Raw genomic sequence first — 20,874 nt, 5'->3', positions numbered from 1 at the left:
TGTGAGCAGGACAAGCTTTTTCCACTGGGAACTTTCTCCTGATCTCTTCTGCTCCGAATGCTGGATCTCTGCTGCTTTTGTCTGGTAAACAAGTGGATTTTGAACTCGGATCGCCCCAGGTGCTCACATCCTTTATTTAGCTGCCTAAATATCTATTGAAGCACCACAGAAACACCTTAGAGGGGGATTTAAAAATGGAACACCTCCACTGTTCTGCTGTAAATGAGTGTGGTTATACCTATAGTACATTACAACTTTAGATAATTCATTGGGATTTCTCGGTGTGTCCAGCTTCAAATCAGTAACATGTTTAGCACATATTTCTATGGTCACTGACAGCTATTCAATGGCTAATGTGAGAAACAAACATCTGGAAAATGCCACATATCTCGCTGAACTGGAATTAAAGTATCTATAGGCTCTAACCCTGTACCTTTAAATTGTAACACGCAAAAAATCAAAACATTACCTTAAAGCTTATACCTAATACCTGTTTTAGATGTCTCGGGACCATACATTCTACATTCCGCTTTATATTATTATGAAGAAATAAAAAAAAGTCTGGTTTTCATATTTCGTCTAAGTTCACTTTCCTAAGTTAAATAACATTTGCATGAAACATTAAACATCTATTTTCTGTATGTTCCTACCCTTCTTTGGTCAACTCTGTTACATTGGTTACAAAAAAAGCAGAACAATCTGTAAAGCACTGATGGAAAAATCATGTGATTGGCTTCAAGTGATGTCACTTCCAGTGCTGGAAGGCAAAAGTGTGTTTTAGACATGTCATATAGAGTCTGGGTTAAGGTTAGCATCTGGAGCTAAAAAAAAAAAAAATCATCAATGTTATCATCAACTCTGTTATCGTCAATTTTGTTTTATGTCAACTCTATTAATGTCAACTCCATTAATATGAACTCTGCTATTGTCAACGCTGTTTTCATTGACTCTGTAATTGTCAACTATATTTCTCAACTCTATTATTGTAAACTCTGTTATCGTTAACTCTGTTATTGTCGACTCTGTTATTGTTGACACTGTTATTATCAACTATTATTGTCAACTATATTGATGTCAACCCTGTTGTTGTCAACTCTATTAATGTCAGCTTTGCTATTATTAACTCTGTTGTTGTCAACTATATTAATGTCAGCTCTGTTATTATTAACTCTGTTGTTGTCAATGCTGTTATCATTGACTCTGTAATTGTCAACTATTAATGTCAACTATATTTATGTCAACTTTGGTACCATCAAATCTGAAATCATCAGCTTTGTTTTTGTCAACTCCGTTATCGTCAATTTTGTTATTTTCGACTTTGTTAATGTCAACTACGTTCGTGTCAACACTATTACGTCAACTCTGATAATGTCAACTCTGTTATTGTCAACACTAATATCGTCAGCTCTGTAATTGTGAACTATTTTATTGTCAACTCTATTAGTGTCAACTCTGTTATAGTCAACTCTATAATTGTCAACTATTAATGTCAACTCTGTTATTATTTTTTGTCAGCTTTAATAATGTCAGCTCTGTTGTCATTAACTCTGTAATTGTCAATTTTGTTATGTTCATCTTTGTTAATGTCAACTCCGTTATCAACAACTCTGTTGTCGTCAACTCTGTTATCGTCAATTCTATTAATGTCAACTCTTGTATTGTCAACGCTGTTATTGTCGACTCTGTAATTGTCAACTATTATTTTCAACTCTATTAATGTAAACTCTGTTGTAGTCAACTATTTTATTGTCAGCTCTAACAATGTCAGCTCTGTTATTGTTAACTCTGTTGTCGTCAACTCTGTAATTGTCATTTTTGTTATCTTCGATTGTGTTTATGTCAAATCTGTTATCGTCAACTCTTATCGTCAACTCTATTATCGTCAATTCGGTTATCGTCAACTCTATTAATGTCAACTCTGTTATCATCAACTCTGTGAAGCCTAAAAAAGTTCATCAATAACTTGAACATGAATTAGTAACAGAATTAAACATTTAAGCAGTTTGCGTTATTTTACAATGACAATGCTTTCAGTTTATTGTAAATCAAACATCATAAGCAAAATGAATGGAAAGTGTTTGAAATGTCCCCGCAATTCTGCACATGCACTATATTTACAGAAGAATGTTCAGGGGATGATATGAAAGAGCCATGAAGCAGATTTTCATCTCGAAGTGTTTGCATCTCTAAGTAGCTGTTTGAGGAACACCTGCTTGGCTGAGAGAGAGAGAGAGAGAGAGAGAGAGAGAGAGAGCGCTCTGACCCTCATGATCAATAATGCATGGAGAGTGAACACAACATGCTAAACCTCTTAGCCGGCGCAGAAAAAATAAAAAAGCTCTTCTTCAGCTCTGCGAGAGACACCAGAAGATGTCCAGCACACTCACATGACCCACATTCATTCTCACATCTCAATATCCGCATCAATTATACACCGCAGGAAAACAAAACATGCATTCAAGACCGTACGCTGTCGATGTTGTTTAACCCAGCGCAAACCAGACCACCCGGCCTTTAACCTGCCTCTCAGCACTCATATACTCATCAAGAAACTCCTAATTAGATTGATAACGAAGGTCTGCTGCCAATGCTCCACCATCAAGTTTGGAAAGAGCTTAATTATGGAGTGGATTATGAGTCATGGCAACTAACATGTCTAAAACTAAATTATGGGTTGTTGGATCTGAATGTTGTAGACAAACCCAACAGTTGGGTTAAAAAGTGTCATTTAAATTTAATCAAAAATAATAAAGAAGCCAATGTTGTGTAACAACACCCCAACATTTATTTTGATGCGTGTACCATTGCTGCGCATTTACAAAGTTGATTTCACTAACTGTAAATATAGATAAACAAATGATTTTGTAAGGGGGGGAGGGGGCACAGTGGCTCAGTGGTTAGCACTGTGGCCTTATAGCAAGAAGATTGCTGGTTTGAGCCTCGGCTGGATCAGTTGACATTTCTGTGTGGAGTTTGCATGTTCTCCCCGTGTTGGCGTGGATTATAGGGGACTTCATTCATTCCTTAATGTTCTTATCAGCTTAGTCTCTTTATTAATCTGGGGTCACCACAGCTGAATGAACCGCCAACTTATCCAGCATATGCGGATGCCCTTCCAGCTGCAACTAATCCACTCATACACTCTCATTCACACACATACACCACAGACAATTTAGCTTGTGCAATTCCCCTATAGTGCATGTCTGTGAACCGGAACACACAGAGGAAACCCACACCAACATGGGGAGAACATGCAAACTCCACACAGAAACACGCTGGGGCTCGAACCAGCGACCTTCTTCCTGTAAGGCAACAGTGCTAACCACTGAGCTGCCGTGCCACCCTATCCTGGATAATCTAGGAAAGAGGGAACGAGTAGGAGTTGATGAGGAGATTGTTCAAGACGAAGATAACTAAGGTAAGAAACTCCGGTTATGTCCAGTGTGCAGCCTGGTCATAGGGAGATTGATGAACTAAATTTGTTGTGGTGTGTGTGTGTGAATGAGTGGGTATGGGTGCTTAACAGTACTGGGTTGCGCCTGGAAAGGCATCCGCTCTGTAAAGTCACCTGATCTCACGAGAAAACGTTAGTATTTTACGTTTTGCCAGTTTAGTGACTAATTTGTACGAATTCGTATGAGTTCAGTCGTATGGAATTGTACGATTTTAAAAAATAGGCGTGGCACCTAACCCCACCCCTAAACCCAACCGTCATTGGGGGATGAGCAAATCATACTAAAATATACGAATTAGATCATACGAATGCATACGAATTAGCCACTAAATCAAAAAGTTACGAATTGTCGTGAGATTGTGTTGGTTAAGCATATGCTGGAATAGTTGACGGTTCATTCCACTGTGGTGACCCCTGAAATAAAGACTAGGCCAAAGGAAAATGAATGAATGGAATTTAATCTTCCAAGTCGTTGACATAACATAATAGTACAGCTTTTATGACTGAGTAATGTGTTCAGTCGTGACTAATATTAACAAATAAAGTTAACAAAAACATACAGACAGCTGTTATGAGTTACAAAGTAACAATTTACTGTAATTAAATTACTTTTACACCAAAAAACATTTAATTTAATTAGTTACTTGTAATGTTCTTGCCTTAAATCAGGGAGCACTAATCTTGTTCCTGGAGGGCCGGTGTTCTGCAGATTTGAGCTCCAACCCTAATCAAACACACCTGAACAAGCTGATCAAGCTCTCACTAGGTATACTTGAAACATCCAGGCAGGTGTGCTGAGGCAAGTTGGAGATAAACCCTGCAGGGACACCGGCCCTCCAGGACTGAGATTTGTGACCCTTGCCTTAAATACTGTATCTAAATTAAACATTTTGATATAAATCACACCCTTCACCACACACCACACACACGAACCCTCACCAGACTGCTGATCACCCTCACCTGCACCAGCAATCAGCAGCACCTACATCAGCACTTACTCACCAGCTGGAATCAAAGTCAGACGGTTCTCTACGACCACTCTCCTGATTCCTCCTGTGGTCTTCGATGGATGTCCCCCTTCTCCTGTGGATGCAAACACACCTGTTTAAGGGAAATGACTAGTGTTATATTGCTGTTTACTAAATAACTGAGACTCAATGACTTGACTCAATGCTGAGTGATGACTCCATGCTCAATGACTCAAAGTAATTTACTCACAATTTTAATTATGAACTGAGCAAGTATTTACCTTTTTCGAAGCAACTCATCTAACACAGCTCTTGTCTTAATGACCACATAATACTTGTTTAGGCAAAATAACTCAGTGTGTTTTCAGCATGCTCATTGATAGTATATAAATGCACACATTTGGGTATTCATCATTATTTTAGGGTTTTGGAGAGTTTTCTTAGCTTCATTTATTGATTTTCCTTCAGCTTAATCCCTTTATTCATCAGGTGTCACCACAGCGGAATGAACCACCAACTAATCCAGCATATGTTTTACACAGCGGATGCCCTTCAAGCTGCAACCCTGTACTAGGAAACACCCATACACACTCATTTACACATACACTCATACACTACGGCCAGTTCAGTTGATCAGTTCCCCTATAGAGCATGTGTTTGGACTGTGGGGGAGCACCCGGAGGAAACCCACGCCAACACGGGGAGAACATGCAAACTCCACACAGCTAATGTATTAATTACCACAATGATATATGTTTAGTTTGGATAACAGTTTTAGCATTGCTGAATAAATGTGTTGGTAATTGTTAGATCATGTCATCAAATCAGTAAGTGTGCATGTGTGTGTTACAGTGTGAGCAAATTAACCGTAACACTGATTATGCAATGAGGATCTGTCAGTCTATAGATCGACACCCTCACATCTATAATCCTCTTAGTCTATGCTGACATCATCTTCAGCAGCTCAAACACTCTGATGGCTAATGGACAGACGGCTGCTTCTCACTCAGGCCTGCTGGACATGCTAATGAGATGGAGACTAGTGGGCGGGGCTTTCCCCCTCTGATGACACGTACAAAGAAAGAACGTCAATCACAGTGTTTCTGCATCAAGTCTGATTATAATACACACAGTTCAGTCATGTTGAGCATCAGAGTCTGCTGGAGATCCTCACACACTGCTGACACACACACACACCTCTTAAAAAAGTGCATAATAGATCACACCTTCAGTGCAGTTATATTTGAATATATAGAAGAGACTGAAGCAGACTGTTATTTAAGTAATTGTACAGCACCGATCTGCATTATTCATCTGACTTATATGACAGTCTAGGTCAGGGTATTTTTGTGCATTGTTCCACTACAAATACACATACACAACACCACAGAGGAAACTTTCCAACTCTACATCCACACACACACACACACACACACACACACACACGCACACATGCACACAGTCCAGTGCGTGTTTCTGTGTTTCTGAATGAGGAATCAGATGTGTGTGTATCCGCCCCAGAGCTGCTGCCGGCGGCTGGATGTCTGTCTGGATCTTCAGTTGTATCTGTCTCATACACACAACGCAAACACACATCACACACACAGCCCTCCTTTACACTACGCTATACTATAGTACACTGCAGGACTCACTGTGGTGAATTTTAAAGCGCATATAGAAATATAATATATGGCAACATGCAAAAAACACACATGACGTACACGTCCATGTTTGGAAAATTAGGAAATGTCAACTCAGCTTCTTCACTTTTTGCTTCTCTTGATTTTTCCTCTTTGCTAAATTTGCATTTATTTTTTTTCTCAAACATATAAACGTGGCTGTGCTAGTTTTTGGAGCCTTATCGTAAGTTATTCAATGACATAAGCAAATGATAATGTTATAAACAGCAGAGAGTTGTGTGAAAGCAATTGATGCATGTCCAAAAGCATCTGCAATGTGTTGGAAGGAATGAGAAACTGCTACTGTGATGTGCACAAATGACTAATTGTTTTGAGAAATGCATGAACTGCTGTGCAAATGTAAATAGTGTAGTGAGAAATGCACCACAGCCACTGAGAAAAACTGTAATGGAAATAAATTTGTTTATTCCTATTAATTCACTGTGCATTCACTAATGTTATTAAGCATGAATTAGTATTCTGAATGTTGAGATGTTGATTGATAAATGCTGTACAAGCATTGCTCATTATTAGTTCATGGGATTAAACACATTAACCGGCATTAACTAATGACACCGCACTGTAAAAGTGTGCTTATGATGATATGGATGTAAATAAAGGAATGAGCGCAGCACAAGCGTGTGTTTGTGTGTGTGTGTGTGTGTGTGTGTGTGTGTGTGTGTGTGTGTGTGTGTGTGTACACGCTAATCTGCAGCACAGACGAACTGAAAATAGAAGTGTATAGACTTGTCAAGCACTTATAGGAGAATGTGGAGATGCTGAAATCTGACACACACACACACACACACACACACACAAATAACTGTGCCATTGATGGAATCCAAGGCTTGTGAAGAGATGGACATCAATGACAACACACACGCTTCATACACAAATGCACTTGATCTAACATCTCCACACCTATAGGCTCTACAATTGCAGGTTGTGTCTGTAAATGAAAACTTGTATTTGATTGTAAATTTATCTTTGATTGTAATGCAGTAATGTGCACCTTTTCTAAAGCTGCTTTGAAACAATACTTGTTGGAAAAAGTTATAACTAAACTTGAATTAAAATTAATTGAACCTAAATTTGGGTAAAATACGAACAATCCAAAAAATTGTGATATAAATTATTATTTTATTTATTTATTTTTTAAGTGAACTTGTTATAAATTTATGTAATAAAATGAAATGAGTAGCGATTTATAGTAAATTGTTTTTGAATCATGTTGTAAATTACTGTTGTGGTGATTCTACAGTTACTATTGTAGCAACCACTATAGTAATTGATCTGTTGTGGTGATTCTACAGTCGCTATGGTAACACAACCATAGTAATTGATCTGTTGTGATGATTCTACAGTCGCTATGGTAACACAACTATAGTAATTGATCTGTTGTGGTGATTCTACAGTCGCTATAGTAACACAACTACTATAGTAATATAAACAAGTGAGCCATACTGTAGTTTTCTACAGCTATAGGTTGTATTATACTGCTATACACCACACTTTACTGTAGTAAAAACTAAAGCATAATTACATTTACTAGTTTATAAATAATGCCGTATTGATATATAACACATACAAATAATAAATTTCACTAGCTAGACTCAAAATTATAGTTGCTGCTTGTTCAAACTGCCCTGAAAAACAGGTAATGACAAAAAGTCAAGACAATAAATGTGTTCATGTTGTTTAAACTTACTTTAAGTTAATCAGGTTCCAACTACAAGTTTGCAGTGTGTACATCGATTTAAGCTCTACACCGTTTAACTTCATATTTTTAGTCAGTTTTACTGATATAAGTTGAGATGACTAGAAAAGTCCATATGATTCAACTCAAACATTTAAAGCAGAAAGATGTTTTTACAGTGCATTTATCTAAAATCAGCTGAAACAGCACAATTATTGGGGAACAATTTCACTGTTTTACGTTCAGCTCAGGTGTCATGGTGGAGCAGTGGGTACCACCATCACCTCACAGCACTCAGGTATCTGGTTTGAGTCTCGGCTGGGTCAGTTGTGGAGTTTGCATGTTCTCCCTGTGTTGGTGTGGGTTTCCTCCGAGTGCTCCGGTTTCCCCCACAGTCCAAACACATGCGCTATAGGGGGATTGGCTAAGCTTAAATTGCCTGCAGTGTATGTATGTGTGTGATTGGGTGTGTTTGGGTGTTTTCCAGTGATGGGTTGCAGCTGGAAAACATATGCTGGACAAGCTGGGTGGTTTATTCCGCTTTTGGCAACCCCTGATTAATAAAGGGACTAAGCTGAAAAGAAAATGAATGGATGAATGAATGAATGAACTTAATGGATTTGTGTTGAGGCAACATGATTTAATTGTGTACAAGTCTGGATTTTTGTGCAGGTGTCCACATATATTCTGTGTGTACATGATTACTTGAATTTAATGTGACTTAATTAAATGAGTTAAACAGTAAGGGGTGTGATGCCTGAACACTGAACAGAATGCTGGGTTCCACACAATTCCTTTATGTTGTCCAAACACAAATGAAATAAGTAAACTTAATTGTTTTTCCAAATTTAAGTGGATTGAACTTAAAACAATGAAGTTGTTCCCCAAAAAACTCAAGAATTGTTTTGATTGAGCTCAGCGTTTTAAATAAGTTTGAACAAGCAAATAGCTGTAAAGTGTATACCGTGTGTGTGCGCATGCTGTCACGTTAGCAAGATCAAACAGGAACAAAAAGGTGCGGATCCAAGTGCAGTTTTAATTACAATGTGCATCAAACAGAAAAACAAGGTGTCCAAAGTGCAAATAAACAATAAAACAAGAAACACAAAACAGAGACAGGGCTCAGGAATCAGAAACTCTAAACTTACAGGAATACGGAGACAAGATGGACAAACGACGCAGTGACAAACAGAGGTGAAATGGTTGTCTAAATAGTCCAGGAAATTAACAGGAAACAGGAACAGCTGTGAGCCAATCAGTGTACGTGGACCGGGTGTAATGCGCATGGTATGTATGAACTTGTAGTTTTTAGTCCTGTGGTCACTGACCGTCATGACACATGCGTGCGTGCTTGTGTGTGTGTGTGTGCACTCAAGAAACTGTTTTTGCTGATTGTACAAACATCTTATTTAAATTGAGTTGAGCTGAAACGACACAATTATTTTAATGAGGGGCAACTTGTACACTTATTTTGTTTTCATTTTGCTCGTTCAAACTACTTATTTAAAATGAGCTGGAACAAAACAATTATTGAGATTTTGTTGGGACAACTTATCTTTATGTGTTCAATCCACATACTTTAGTTAAAAGTGTTAAATTAACTTAATCATTTTGTGTCGGAACAGCACTAATGAATTATGTGGAATCCTGCTGTTTTACAGTGTATGTTCAATCCACTTCAGCTGTACAAACTTAATTCCTTCATGTTGTCTCAACACAAATCGATTGAAACCCAGCATTTTTACTGTGTGTGTGTGTGTGTGTGTGTGTGTGTGTGTGTGTGTGTGTGTGTGTGTGTGTGTGTGTGTGTGTGTGTGTACCTGTGAGATGATGATGTATAAAGCTACAGGCAGACTTCAGGAGGAGGAGGTGTTGAAACACGCCGTCCGGTGATTGATTTGCTCCTGGTTTTGTCGGAGACACAAAAGGATGCCATGTCCTTTCAAAGAGAATTTCATCCAGCTTAATATAATGCTAATATTAATAATAATAATAATAATAATAATAATAATAATAATAATAATACTAATAATAATGATAATGAGACCTGTGCTATATTTATGCATCAACTTTATGCATCCGATCGGATATTTGGCCAAACTTGTGTCATATTGCTCAGAGATGATCTTAAATGGTGCTTTAAATGTTGCGTCTCTGCTTTCTCCTGGACTGTATTTCCATATTAAATACAGCCCGTCATATCTGATCCATCTGTCCGAAAAGAGCCGAGCTTCGTGTAAATCTTTAACGAAAAACAAGAGCAGGAACTCCTGCGCAGACTTCATTATCCTCTAAAAGCTTATACTAGTGCACCTTAATATTTAATAGGCACCCAAATAACACCAAGAAAAAAAGGGAAAAAGCAATGTAAATGTATACGGGAGAGCTATTGTGCGCGTGTCTGTCAAACTTCACCAACGCGTAACCTGTTCTCGCTGCACTGTTAGACATTTCAAAGGGTTTTTACAGTAACTTACTGGCAACACTGTTGCCAGTAAGTTACTGTATTTTAGATTTACAGTATACAACTGTAAATCCGTTTACAGCATGTTACTGTAGTGTCTGAAAATGGTTAACTACTGTAAAAACCTAAGTTAACAGTTAGCTACTGTAAACCTTTTAATTTTGTCCTAAATATTTTATAATATTATTTTATTAATATTATTTTAATACTATAGACCTAAAAAAGACACAATTACAAAATATTAACAAAATAAACACTCTTTATTTAAAACATTGGAGATGCTTAAAACAAGCTTAAAAATGTGTAAAAACATTACATTTCAATCATTCAAAATATTTTATTTTAAGAAAAAAAACATTGAAAATGAAAAAGCACATTAACATACATGTACAAATCTAATTTAAGTGTCTGACCTGCATATTGTTGAGAAAAAAAACCCCAATTGTACTAAGTACTACTGACATTAAACCAGACACAATTACAAAATATTCCATTCTTTAAAACATTAATAATGCTTAAAGCATTTAAGGAAAATGTGTGACAATTACATTAAGCAATAAAATCAACACATTAAAAATAAATAAATCACACAAAGCACTAGAACATACATGTACAATAAAAATTTAAACTTCTGAATTGCATATTGTTGGAAAAATAAATATTTGTAACTATTAGCCGACTCAGAAACAACACAACTTTAAAATATTACTAATTCTGGTGTCAAATGCTCAACAAGGTCTGAATTCACATATTCAAATGCAGTTCATCTTTATTTCTATTGCACTTTTACAATGTAGATCAATGATGTCAAAGCAGCTTAACATAGAAGTTCTTGTAAATTGAAGCTGCTTCAGTCCAGTTTTCAGAATTGAAGCAGTAAATGTCACTGCTGAAAGTCCAAACACTGAAGAGCAAATCCACCGATCCACCAATCGTAGCCAAGCGATCCAGTGGCGACAGTGGCATGGAAGAAACTTCACCAACTGACGAAAGTGTAGAATAAAAGCCCTTGAGAGATACCAGGCTCAGTTGTGCACGACCAGTTCTCCTCTAGCCAAACTTGTGCAAGGCCGCAGTCTAGGCACCGGAGGCTTGAAAGTTCACCAGTGGGTGGTCAGGCTGGCCCATTGGATCAATGCGGAAACTCATTGATCACGTGTGTCTTTTAGGATTCACTCCTCCATGACCACCACAGCATCTGGTCAGGATTTGGCCCAGTCCAGGATTATGAAGAACTCTGGATAAGGACAAACAGACTAACATAAGCATAGAAGAAGCTTGTATAAAAAAAAATAAATCATATACTGGTTAATTATTTTGAAGCATGGCAGCTAGGTTGGGCTAGTTTTCAGCTGGTACTGAGCAACTGGCTCCTGCTCATAACCTGCTCACTACCATGTTTAAAAGAGAACTAACCAGAATGTCCTGTTTATTTTTTCCCCTAACAAGGTTTTACAAAAACATTGTAGCATTTGTGATGGGTTGATTCACAGCAGGACAGATTAGACTATTTGTTTTATGTATTCCTAATAAACTAAAACAGACTGAATACTGATACAACTATTGAGAGTGTCTCACCTAATCCAAGTTCTCAGTTAGCTGGTGAAAGAAGGATAACACTGTTGTTCATGGTTGTCATTCACTACTTCTCCTGCCTTCTTCTGGCTCACTCTGGTTGTTGCTGTGCATTTTGTTTCATCCTCTGGAATTATTTATACAAAAATTTTTATTATTTTATTTAATATAATAATATTTATTATTTAATATTACAAAATATTTAGGCAACATGAAATGGGGAAAAAGACATTTAATACATAGACAAATGCATGTATCCCAATACTAATTATTGTATTTTGAAATGTCTGACCCATGACAGACCTCAATCTGCTCAAAAATATTATAAACAAAGATGAAAAAAACCCTACTAAATGGTTTAATAAAAAAAGGGAAAAAGATTTTTTATTTAGCTAGCAACTAAACATGTGACACATTTTGTATTAAAAGTAATGTTACTATATTGAGAAACAAATAGATGTACAGTACTTACTGTTGTATGAGGTCCAGTTTGCACAGGCAGGCTCCCAGTATTCTATATTGAGACCATAAAAAAGCCAAAAATACAGATAAGAATACCATGCTACAATCCACAACCTCCACACAACTTTTTTTTTATTTGTTTACCTTGGTTGCTTACTGGTCTTGCTTATTTTTTAAGCATAAGGCTGTGCTGATCAAGATCTCTGAAATGCTGTTTGTTTCTTCAGACAAAACCTGGTGCTGTGCTCGTGCCATATCTAAACAGAAAAAAATATAATGGTAACAATTATGTTAAACCAAATGTCAAGAGTTGTGATAAAAAAATAATTAGCAAACAATAAATAGCAAAAAGGTGGTTATTAGCATAATGCATAGAGGTAAAGTTGGTTTTATATTAGCAGAATCAGACTTCCCCCTTAATAATTTAATTTCATAAAAGTATTATTTGCAAACTCTAAATAGTGAAATCATTTTAGCAGCTAACGACTAACGTTATCAAAGTACAACATGCTCACGGTCAAATAAACAGTGTTAATGTTGATTTCAAGTCATACTGGCATGCTAATTCTGATCGAATATTCAAAGTAACATGGTAAACAGTATAACGTAAGAGTCTTCTAAATGAACGAATGTGCGAATATAAAACCAACTTTACCTCTATGCATATTGTAGATTTACGTTAACGTTCTTATAGGTTACGTCGCGATGTTATTTTCTCAAGCTAACGATATAAGTTACTCTAAACCAGAGAAAAATAAGTTCACAACATCTAATATATATAAAGTATAAATCAATATAAGTTAAACGTTGCACGTTAAAATGAGTTTGAGTCCAATTCAGTATAAACTTAGCTCAGTTTAGCTAACAGTTAACATTACCATTTTAAGATCGCTTCCGCTAATGTTGCCGAGCAAACATATGCTAATAGAGGTGCTCAAATCAATGTCGAGTGTTGTCAGCACAGACAGACGCGCTTTTACCTGGATTATTTGATGGTCTTTCATTCATATTCTTCTGGGGGAAAACACTCTCTGCCGGACCGTTGTCTCGTGATAAGTGTCCTCCAAAACTGTCTGCATACCTCTGGTTCCCTCCTAAACCAAAACCCGCTGGAACACCGGTTCCTATGTAAATAAATAAAAAGATATGACGAGAACAATGGCTAATAGTCATAAACAGTCTTATTTAAAGTAATAGTAGTGTTAATGTAATAAATTAAATAAAGGTAACATCTTAATAGATGATATATTTCTCAAATGGGCGAAATAACGCCAAGCCAGAGAAAATAATAATAGCCAACTTTATACTTTACTTTGTTCTATTCTCGTCCACAAAACATTCTGTAAAATGAAACACTGCCTCAGCTTACCAGAGTAAAGTTTGTTAAATCCAGTATGTTCTTCAGGCACACTAATAAATTGTCCTCCAGAATTGCTCCAGGGTCCTCAGGCAAAATGTGGTGCAGAGTAGTCGAATCGCCGCAAGGTGGCGTTGAAGCAGTTGTGGAAAATACAGTATAATACACGAATTTTTACAAATACAGTACATCGCTGTATATGTTGTTCGACGTCACACTAAATTCCCATAATGCAACGGTAAATACAGTTATTTACCGTAAAAGGAATTTGCAGTATTACACTGGGTGAAATACAGTAATTAACTGTGTAATTTACAGAAATGTCTAACAGTGTGCAGTCCAGTGTGTGTGTGTGTGTGTGTGTGTGAGAGAGAGTGGAGGAATCAATCATACACTTGATGTTACTCCTGATAAAATGTCACGGGTTATTTTCTGAGATAAATAAATAAATAAATAAAAGCACAAGTTTAGCTTTACGCACGCTTTATGATGATGTACACAGCAGATGCGCATTATCATAACAATCAACATCCAATATTATTTGCTCTGATTAATAGCATTTTCCATTAAAAACTCCATCCTGTCACTTAGTAAATGAACGGCGCGGGTCAGTCACTTGACCTGGCGTCTATTAACACACACACGCCGACATTTGCTCGCTTATTGTCTGACTAATTTAATTTCACAGAACACTTATTTCCCAAACTCAAGTGCGTGCCAGAGGAGAAGGAAGGAAAGGGTGGAGAAGAAAAGAAGAGAAAAAAAAAACTTGCCTGATAAAAGTCTAACTCAATTTGAGGACAAGTACCTTCATCTGTAAATGAAAGCAATTATGCGGCCCATATTATATTATGTTGGCCGGTCTCAAGATAGTCATCAATCACCCGCAATCGAGCTGTCACTGCGGGCAGATTCGTTTCTTGCAGGCAGTTTTCCAGCTGGGGAAAAGAGGAGTACATCATCATTAATTTGACTGTGACCCCGGGGCTTCTCACATGTCTGAACCCGGGCTTCTCTAAGCGAGTCAGCAACACACACACACACACACACACCTTCATCGCGCTCATTGCAGAAATCAGGATTCACACATGCACACACTCACCGATAGATAGATAGATAGATAGATAGATAGATAGATAGATAGATAGATAGATAGATAGATAGATAGATAGATAGATAGATAGATAGATAGATAGATAGATAGATAGATAGATAGATAGATAGATAGATAGATAGATAGATAGATAGATAGATGGATAGATAGATAGCACACTGTCCAAGATTTCTCCTATGCTGATTATTTTAATGATACACACCGACAAAGATTGAACTATACAATAAAGTCGCACAAATGTGCTAGTGTCGCATTTTCATGATCACAAATTAATATGTCATTAACTAATATCTCATCTGTGTCACGTGAAACTTTTAATTTTGCCATAAAAATGTCTTATATTTATGCAAATCGACTGTATGACAGGTTTGGATTTCACGTATATACAATTTACATGCGACATATAGATTTAAAATAATGCAAAAGTGGCCATTTATATATTTATTTTCAACCATTGGAATTACAAACATGCTCATATGTGTTCAAATAATTCATCTATAATTATATATGCATGATAAAACCGTTCTGCATCAATTGATCACTTTAATTTAAATCCGAATGAATGCAAAAATGTAAAGCCAGTTATGTAATATGCCTGCCTTATGAAATCAAAACCAAAAGTCGCATGATTTCCTGACAGAAATGAAGGATGTTTGTTTAAGCATCGTGCATTTTTTTCTGAGACTAAAGCAGCAATAAAACAAAAGATATTGTGTGTGATTGTCACATTTTACAAGTGTAATCTCCTCTCCAAAGCTCGGGGTTTAATTGATAAGCTCAATTACAAGCTCATTGCGCCTTCAGATCTCACCCCACCCCTCCGCCACTCGATGGGATATATGTTTTTTTATCCAGAGAAATAATGCATATTAAAGTTAGAGTCTGGTCATTTTGACTGGGTTTCTTCTGACGTCACAGCCACCGGCGCTTAAAACAACCCGCATCTGGGCTGACGTGTTTAATACTAGTTTTTATAACGCAAAATATGTATTTCTGACATCAAAGGCGACAACACTCGCAGTTTCTTTCAGGATGTGCGCTTTGTAGAAGTTTATCAGTGCGACAGGAGGGATAAATCAAAGCGTGCATCAGTTGAACATCTCCTGGAAGGCGTTTAAAGCGAATTAAACATGCTAGAATCGCGCTTCGCCCTATAAGCGTCCGGCAGCTTTATGCGTTACCAATCAATCGGTACAGTGAAACACAGCAGACCTGCAGTCTCGCCTGCGTTCCGCGAAAGGGGGATCACTTTACAATGTCCTATCCTCAATTCGGATACCCATACTCTTCTGCACCACAGGTAAGATGCTCAGATTGTTAGAAAACGCCAAGTTCGGTGCGCTCCCGTGCACGCGCGCCCGCTTTAAAGCGGATTTCTGCGCGGTAATTCGGGGCTTCCCTCTGCGCTTATCAGTTTACAAATCTACGAGCACCGACACAGAGGCGACGGCTGGGGGAAGGAGGACAACAGTTGTTTTGTTGGCCACGATCCATGTAGTGTCCTGCGGGGGCTGACTGTGCCAAAAATCAACTTTCACTGCGTGTTTTGGAGCTTTTTAAAGTCGGGTTTCTGTGTGTGTTCATGCTGTGATTTCTCCTGATTGTTCCAGTTCCTCATGACCACCAACTCTCTGACATCTTGCTGCGAGTCGAGCACCAGATCCATCCCGGACTCATCGGCGCAGACCCCCGTGTACTGCCCGGTGTACGAGAGCCGGCTGTTGGCCACCGCCAGACACGAGCTCAGCTCCGCCGCCGCGCTCGGGGTCTACGGCAGCCCGTACACCGGCGGACAAGGCTACGGGAATTACGTGACCTACGGAGCTGACGCATCGGCGTTCTACTCTTTGGTGAGTTTGCGTTTTAACCCTTGAAATTATCGCTTCTAATCAGGCTAATTGCAGCGGTGAAGTGATGTCATCATCATCAGCATTATTATTATTATTATTATTATTATTATTACACGGTATAGCTAAATAATAATGTTTATAAAATAGTGTGCAGATTTGCTCTTCGGTGTTTGGGCTGACATTTGCATGACACTGAACTGAACAGTTTCAGATTAGTAGAACTTCATCTGCATTGTAAAAGCGCTGCAGAAATGAAGATGAATTGAGTTGAATGTCTTTAATGAATCTGTTTTACGCGTGTAGAAGTGTTTGCGGGGTTTGGTGGCTTGCATGACTTTCTCATATACGCATTTATTAAATGGGGTTGGCTGTTTGTTCAGGCTACACATTTAAAATGAGCTGAATCAACACAGTTCTAGAAGTTTTTTTAGGACAACTTATTGGTTTTACGTTCAGTCCACTTACATTTGTAAACACTAAAAAAGTAGCTTAATGTTTTCTTGACACAAATAGATTGTGTGGAGCCCTGCATTTAGTTTAAGTTTAAGTATTTAGTTCAACTTTACACGGTTAAGTAGACATTTATTATCTGCCTAAAGACAATATATTGTGTTTATTAGTACACTGTAAAAATATATGACAAATTATGTCAGCATTTAAGTTCATAATAACTTAATTATCTCAGTTAATCGTGCTCTAACTTAATTTTATAAGTTATGCAAGCTGTTTTAGGTCAGTTTAACATGATTTAGTTCTATGAACCCATAATGTTAATTTGATTCAGCTTAAAATTGAAGGCACCCATGCTTGTTTTACAGTATACTAATAAAGCAGATAATCTGCATGATTTTATTCTACAGGGTGGGTCATTTATATGGAGACACCTTAATAAACTGGGGATTTCACAAGAAAAGCAATGGTGTGCTTGGTTACATAACTTTTTTCTGTCATGAGTTATTTACAAGCCCCCTCACCTATACTAATGTGGCATAAACAGGACGATAATATCACCAACCATTCATATTTTAAGGTGTATCTATATAAATGGCCCACCCTGTATATCTCTAAACTCATGCTGACTATTAACACAAGTTTGCTGCAGGAAAAGGTTTTAGTTGCTGGTTTGTTAATAGTGAGAATTGCACATCAAGTTTTGCACTTGACAGCAGTGTTAAGTTAACTGCATGAGTGTTATTCTTGTGTTTATTTGCAGGGAACATTTGACGCCAAAGATGGAAGCGCGTCTGCGCATGCGGGGATAACACCGGCTGCCGCATATTACCCATACGATCCCACCCTGGGACAGTACCAGTATGACAGGTATTGAACAGCGGCCATCATAAGAGTCTTCTGATTGCTAATTAACAAGTGCAGGAAGTTCAGCAGGATCAATTGCGCAGGCAGCGCTCAACACATTTGATGGAATCATATTTAGCTCAATCATTCAAACGCGTTTTTCCGAAAAATTAAAATTACCCAGTGACATTTTCAGTTCACTAATGTATATTTGATGTTATATCATGCACTTGACGCTTTACCCTTCAGGGTTTTCCCTGAAGTGCTTTAATGGACGGTCAGAGCAGTCTGTGTGCACTCGATCAAGCAATTCATACGCTCTGTTATGCCTCTAAAAATATCATGAAAGGAAGTTTAGAGCTTATGGAAACAGCCTCGAATGTCTTATTAACATCAATAACTTCTCTGCTAACTGCAGGTACGGCTCTATGGAGGGCGGGACCCGCAGGAAAAACGCTACCCGGGAGACCACGAGCACGCTGAAGGCCTGGCTGCAGGAGCACCGGAAAAACCCCTACCCGACCAAAGGAGAGAAGATCATGCTGGCCATCATCACCAAGATGACCCTCACTCAGGTGTCCACCTGGTTCGCCAACGCCAGAAGGAGACTCAAGAAGGAGAACAAGATGACCTGGCCACCGAGGAACAAGGGCTCGGACGAGAAGAAGTATGATGATGATGAGGATGGATCACCAGAGGAGCAGATCAAGAGTGAAACCAATGATGACGGTCAGCAGCATCCCACTCTCTAAACAATACTCTAAAATGCTGGGTTGAGTTAACCTTATGGGGACAACATGGACAAAATTATCAGTTGGGTTAAAATAAAAGTCATTCAAATATACTTTTAAAAAGATATATGACACAATATTTGCTTAATACAACCTAGCAGTTTTATATATACATAGTTTATTGCTTCTCCACCTTCAGCTGTCAGATTTCAGATTTTACGTTTAAAGAGCTTCCTGAACTAGGTGTATTGTTAACTTGTAAATAAAAAAAAATATATATATATATATATATATAAATAATTTTAACATCCATGGAACATTTTTAATTGCACAAAGGAGAATTTAGAAACTTTTTAAAAAAATAATTGGTTGCTCTACTGCATTAGTAACAAAACTAAGAATACAATTAACTTAAAAAAAGAAGAAAAAAAACGAGAGTGAAATTATAAAAGGCTGGGTTCAATTAATCAAACGTTGGGTGCTATATATATATATATGACTTAGTATTTTTTATACATTTAAAATGAATTAAAAATAAAAATGCTTTTGATGCCATTAGGACAAAGTTATGGAAAAACACTAAATATATATGACAGTGTTTGGGCTTGATTATATTTAACCCATAAATGTGTGCAAAAAAAAAAAAAAGTTCAGAAAAGATAACGATAATAATGAAGCCTTGGCCTCTGGTATTGCTAATTTCATTCATTGACTAACGCGTAACTTGCTCGCTTTTGCAGTGCATTGACTTCTGTCCTGTTTGTCAGCAGAGAGCAAAGATCGAGAGGACAAGGATCTGCAGCTGAGCGACCTGGAGGACTTCGACCCACTGGAGTCTGAGAGCCCGGAGTGTGAACTCAAGCACCGCTTCCAGATCAGCGCGCACATGGAGACCAAAGACCCGCAGAAACTCTCCATCCCCGGGCTGCTGGAGGAGGCCAAGAGCTGCCTGAAGAGCCCGGAGGACTGCGAGCTGGAGCTCCGGCACAGCAAAGCGTGTTTCCAGCAGCAGCAGCAGCAGAGCCACCCGATACTGGACAGCAAACCGCGGATCTGGTCTCTGGCGCAGACCGCCACCTCCCTGAACCCCGCGGAGTTCCCGTCCTGCATGCTCCGGTGCCCGGCCTCGCCCTCCCCCGCCGGCGGCCCCGACAGACAGCAGGACTCACCGGTCACCACGCTCAGAAACTGGGTAGACGGAGTTTTCCACGACCCCTTGTTCAGACACAGCTCGTTAAACCAGACGAACACTACTGTTTCTTGGACCAACAAAGGCTCGATCCTAGAGACAGGAGCCCTGGGACGCTCGGTGGCGGACAGCGGCAAGCAGGAGGCCGGCAAGGACACTATGACATTTCCAAAGGGGGTGAATAAAATATTCTGCTCCTAGCACACTGGACATGACTGCCAGAAAGAGACTGTTTGGAATAGCTGTCTGCGGTTTTCTGTGCGCAGACTGTGAATCCACATGGGCCCAAAACTGGTTTTGTTATCGCGGGAAGTTGTGTGTATTTATTGCTGTATGACATCTCACTGGCGACGGCATTGGTTTATATATATATATTGGTTTGGTTGACGCACGTTCAGATTATGTAAATGAACTGGAAGTTTATGTTCTGAAAGACTGACAAAAGTTTACAGCCCAGTTTGGTTTCAGCTTTTCTTTGGCATGCATATGTTGCTAGATTTTCTATTTGATTTTATTATTATTATCGGTCATTCTTTTAGACGGACTCGGACCTTGTTGCATCGACTCACAAGTGTCACTGTTAAGAAAGTATCGCACACATGCACAGATCTCCTGGAATGGAGAATGTTCAACCTGATCACTCTAATAAACGGTCGATTTTTCCAAGCGTTTCTCCTGTGTATCGATCCGAGTCGCGGAGTCGCTGTCCCTGGTGCTGAAGATGCTGCGCCTTACTCCACTGCAGTGTGTGCGTGTGTCCACTATTAAAAACACTGGGTTTTATAACCCAACGCCGGGTGAACTAGGGACCAACCCAACGTTGGGTTATTATTTCAGCTAAATTTGAACACACTTTTTTTAACTGAACGATTGCGACAGAAGTAAACATTTAAAGTGGATCATCACCTTTTAACAAACTCCTCCAAAAACTATTGGATAACACCCAGTCTTGTCCTCAGAAAATACTAATAACACATTTTTTAATCCACTTCAAATGTTGACTGCTGTATACACTGCAAAAAATATATTAAAATAAAAA

General features: G+C 38.3%; 1 protein-coding gene and 1 long non-coding RNA gene across 3 annotated transcripts; one reads left to right on the top strand and one right to left on the bottom strand.

Moving 5' to 3' along the window:
- Window positions 1–10,502: 10,502 nt before the first annotated feature.
- Window positions 10,503–13,331, bottom strand: LOC147840093 (uncharacterized). The gene is made up of 5 exons (XR_015510762.1): window positions 13,279–13,331; window positions 12,443–12,555; window positions 12,309–12,350; window positions 11,840–11,963; window positions 10,503–11,498 (listed from the first exon to the last, which is right to left on the bottom strand). It is a non-coding gene; the product is annotated as an uncharacterized LOC147840093 (long non-coding RNA).
- Window positions 13,332–15,729: 2,398 nt separating this feature from the next.
- On the top strand, window positions 15,730–20,506 carry irx4a (iroquois homeobox 4a). 2 transcript variants are annotated; one of them, XM_087285511.1, is made up of 5 exons: window positions 15,730–16,069; window positions 16,380–16,619; window positions 17,833–17,939; window positions 18,334–18,644; window positions 19,414–20,503. In XM_087285511.1, the coding sequence occupies exons 1-5, from the start codon at window positions 16,025–16,027 to the stop codon at window positions 20,034–20,036; spliced, it is 1,326 nt and encodes a 441-aa protein (XP_087141637.1). In that variant the 5' UTR covers window positions 15,730–16,024; the 3' UTR covers window positions 20,037–20,503. The 2 variants fall into 2 exon arrangements, with proteins under 2 accessions (XP_087141637.1, NP_991261.1); NM_205698.1 differs by having other exon boundaries at window positions 15,749–16,069; window positions 19,417–20,506.
- The last annotated feature ends 368 nt before the right edge of the window (window positions 20,507–20,874 follow it).

This window comes from Danio rerio, chromosome 16 (genome assembly GCF_052040795.2).
Source record: "Danio rerio strain M-AB ecotype USA chromosome 16, GRCz13ab, whole genome shotgun sequence".
NCBI lineage: Eukaryota > Metazoa > Chordata > Actinopteri > Cypriniformes > Danionidae > Danio > Danio rerio.
This window is presented reverse-complemented; position numbering and strand designations above follow the sequence as displayed.

Excerpts from the sequence above, each read along its gene's own strand:
- irx4a (XM_087285511.1), top strand. The coding sequence starts at position 16,025 with ATGTCCTATCCTCAATTCGGATACCCATACTCTTCTGCACCACAG. Across the intron at positions 17,940-18,333 it reads GGACAGTACCAGTATGACAG|GTACGGCTCTATGGAGGGCG; the intron begins GTATTGAACAGC and ends TGCTAACTGCAG. Across the intron at positions 18,645-19,413 it reads GAGTGAAACCAATGATGACG|CAGAGAGCAAAGATCGAGAG; the intron begins GTCAGCAGCATC and ends CCTGTTTGTCAG.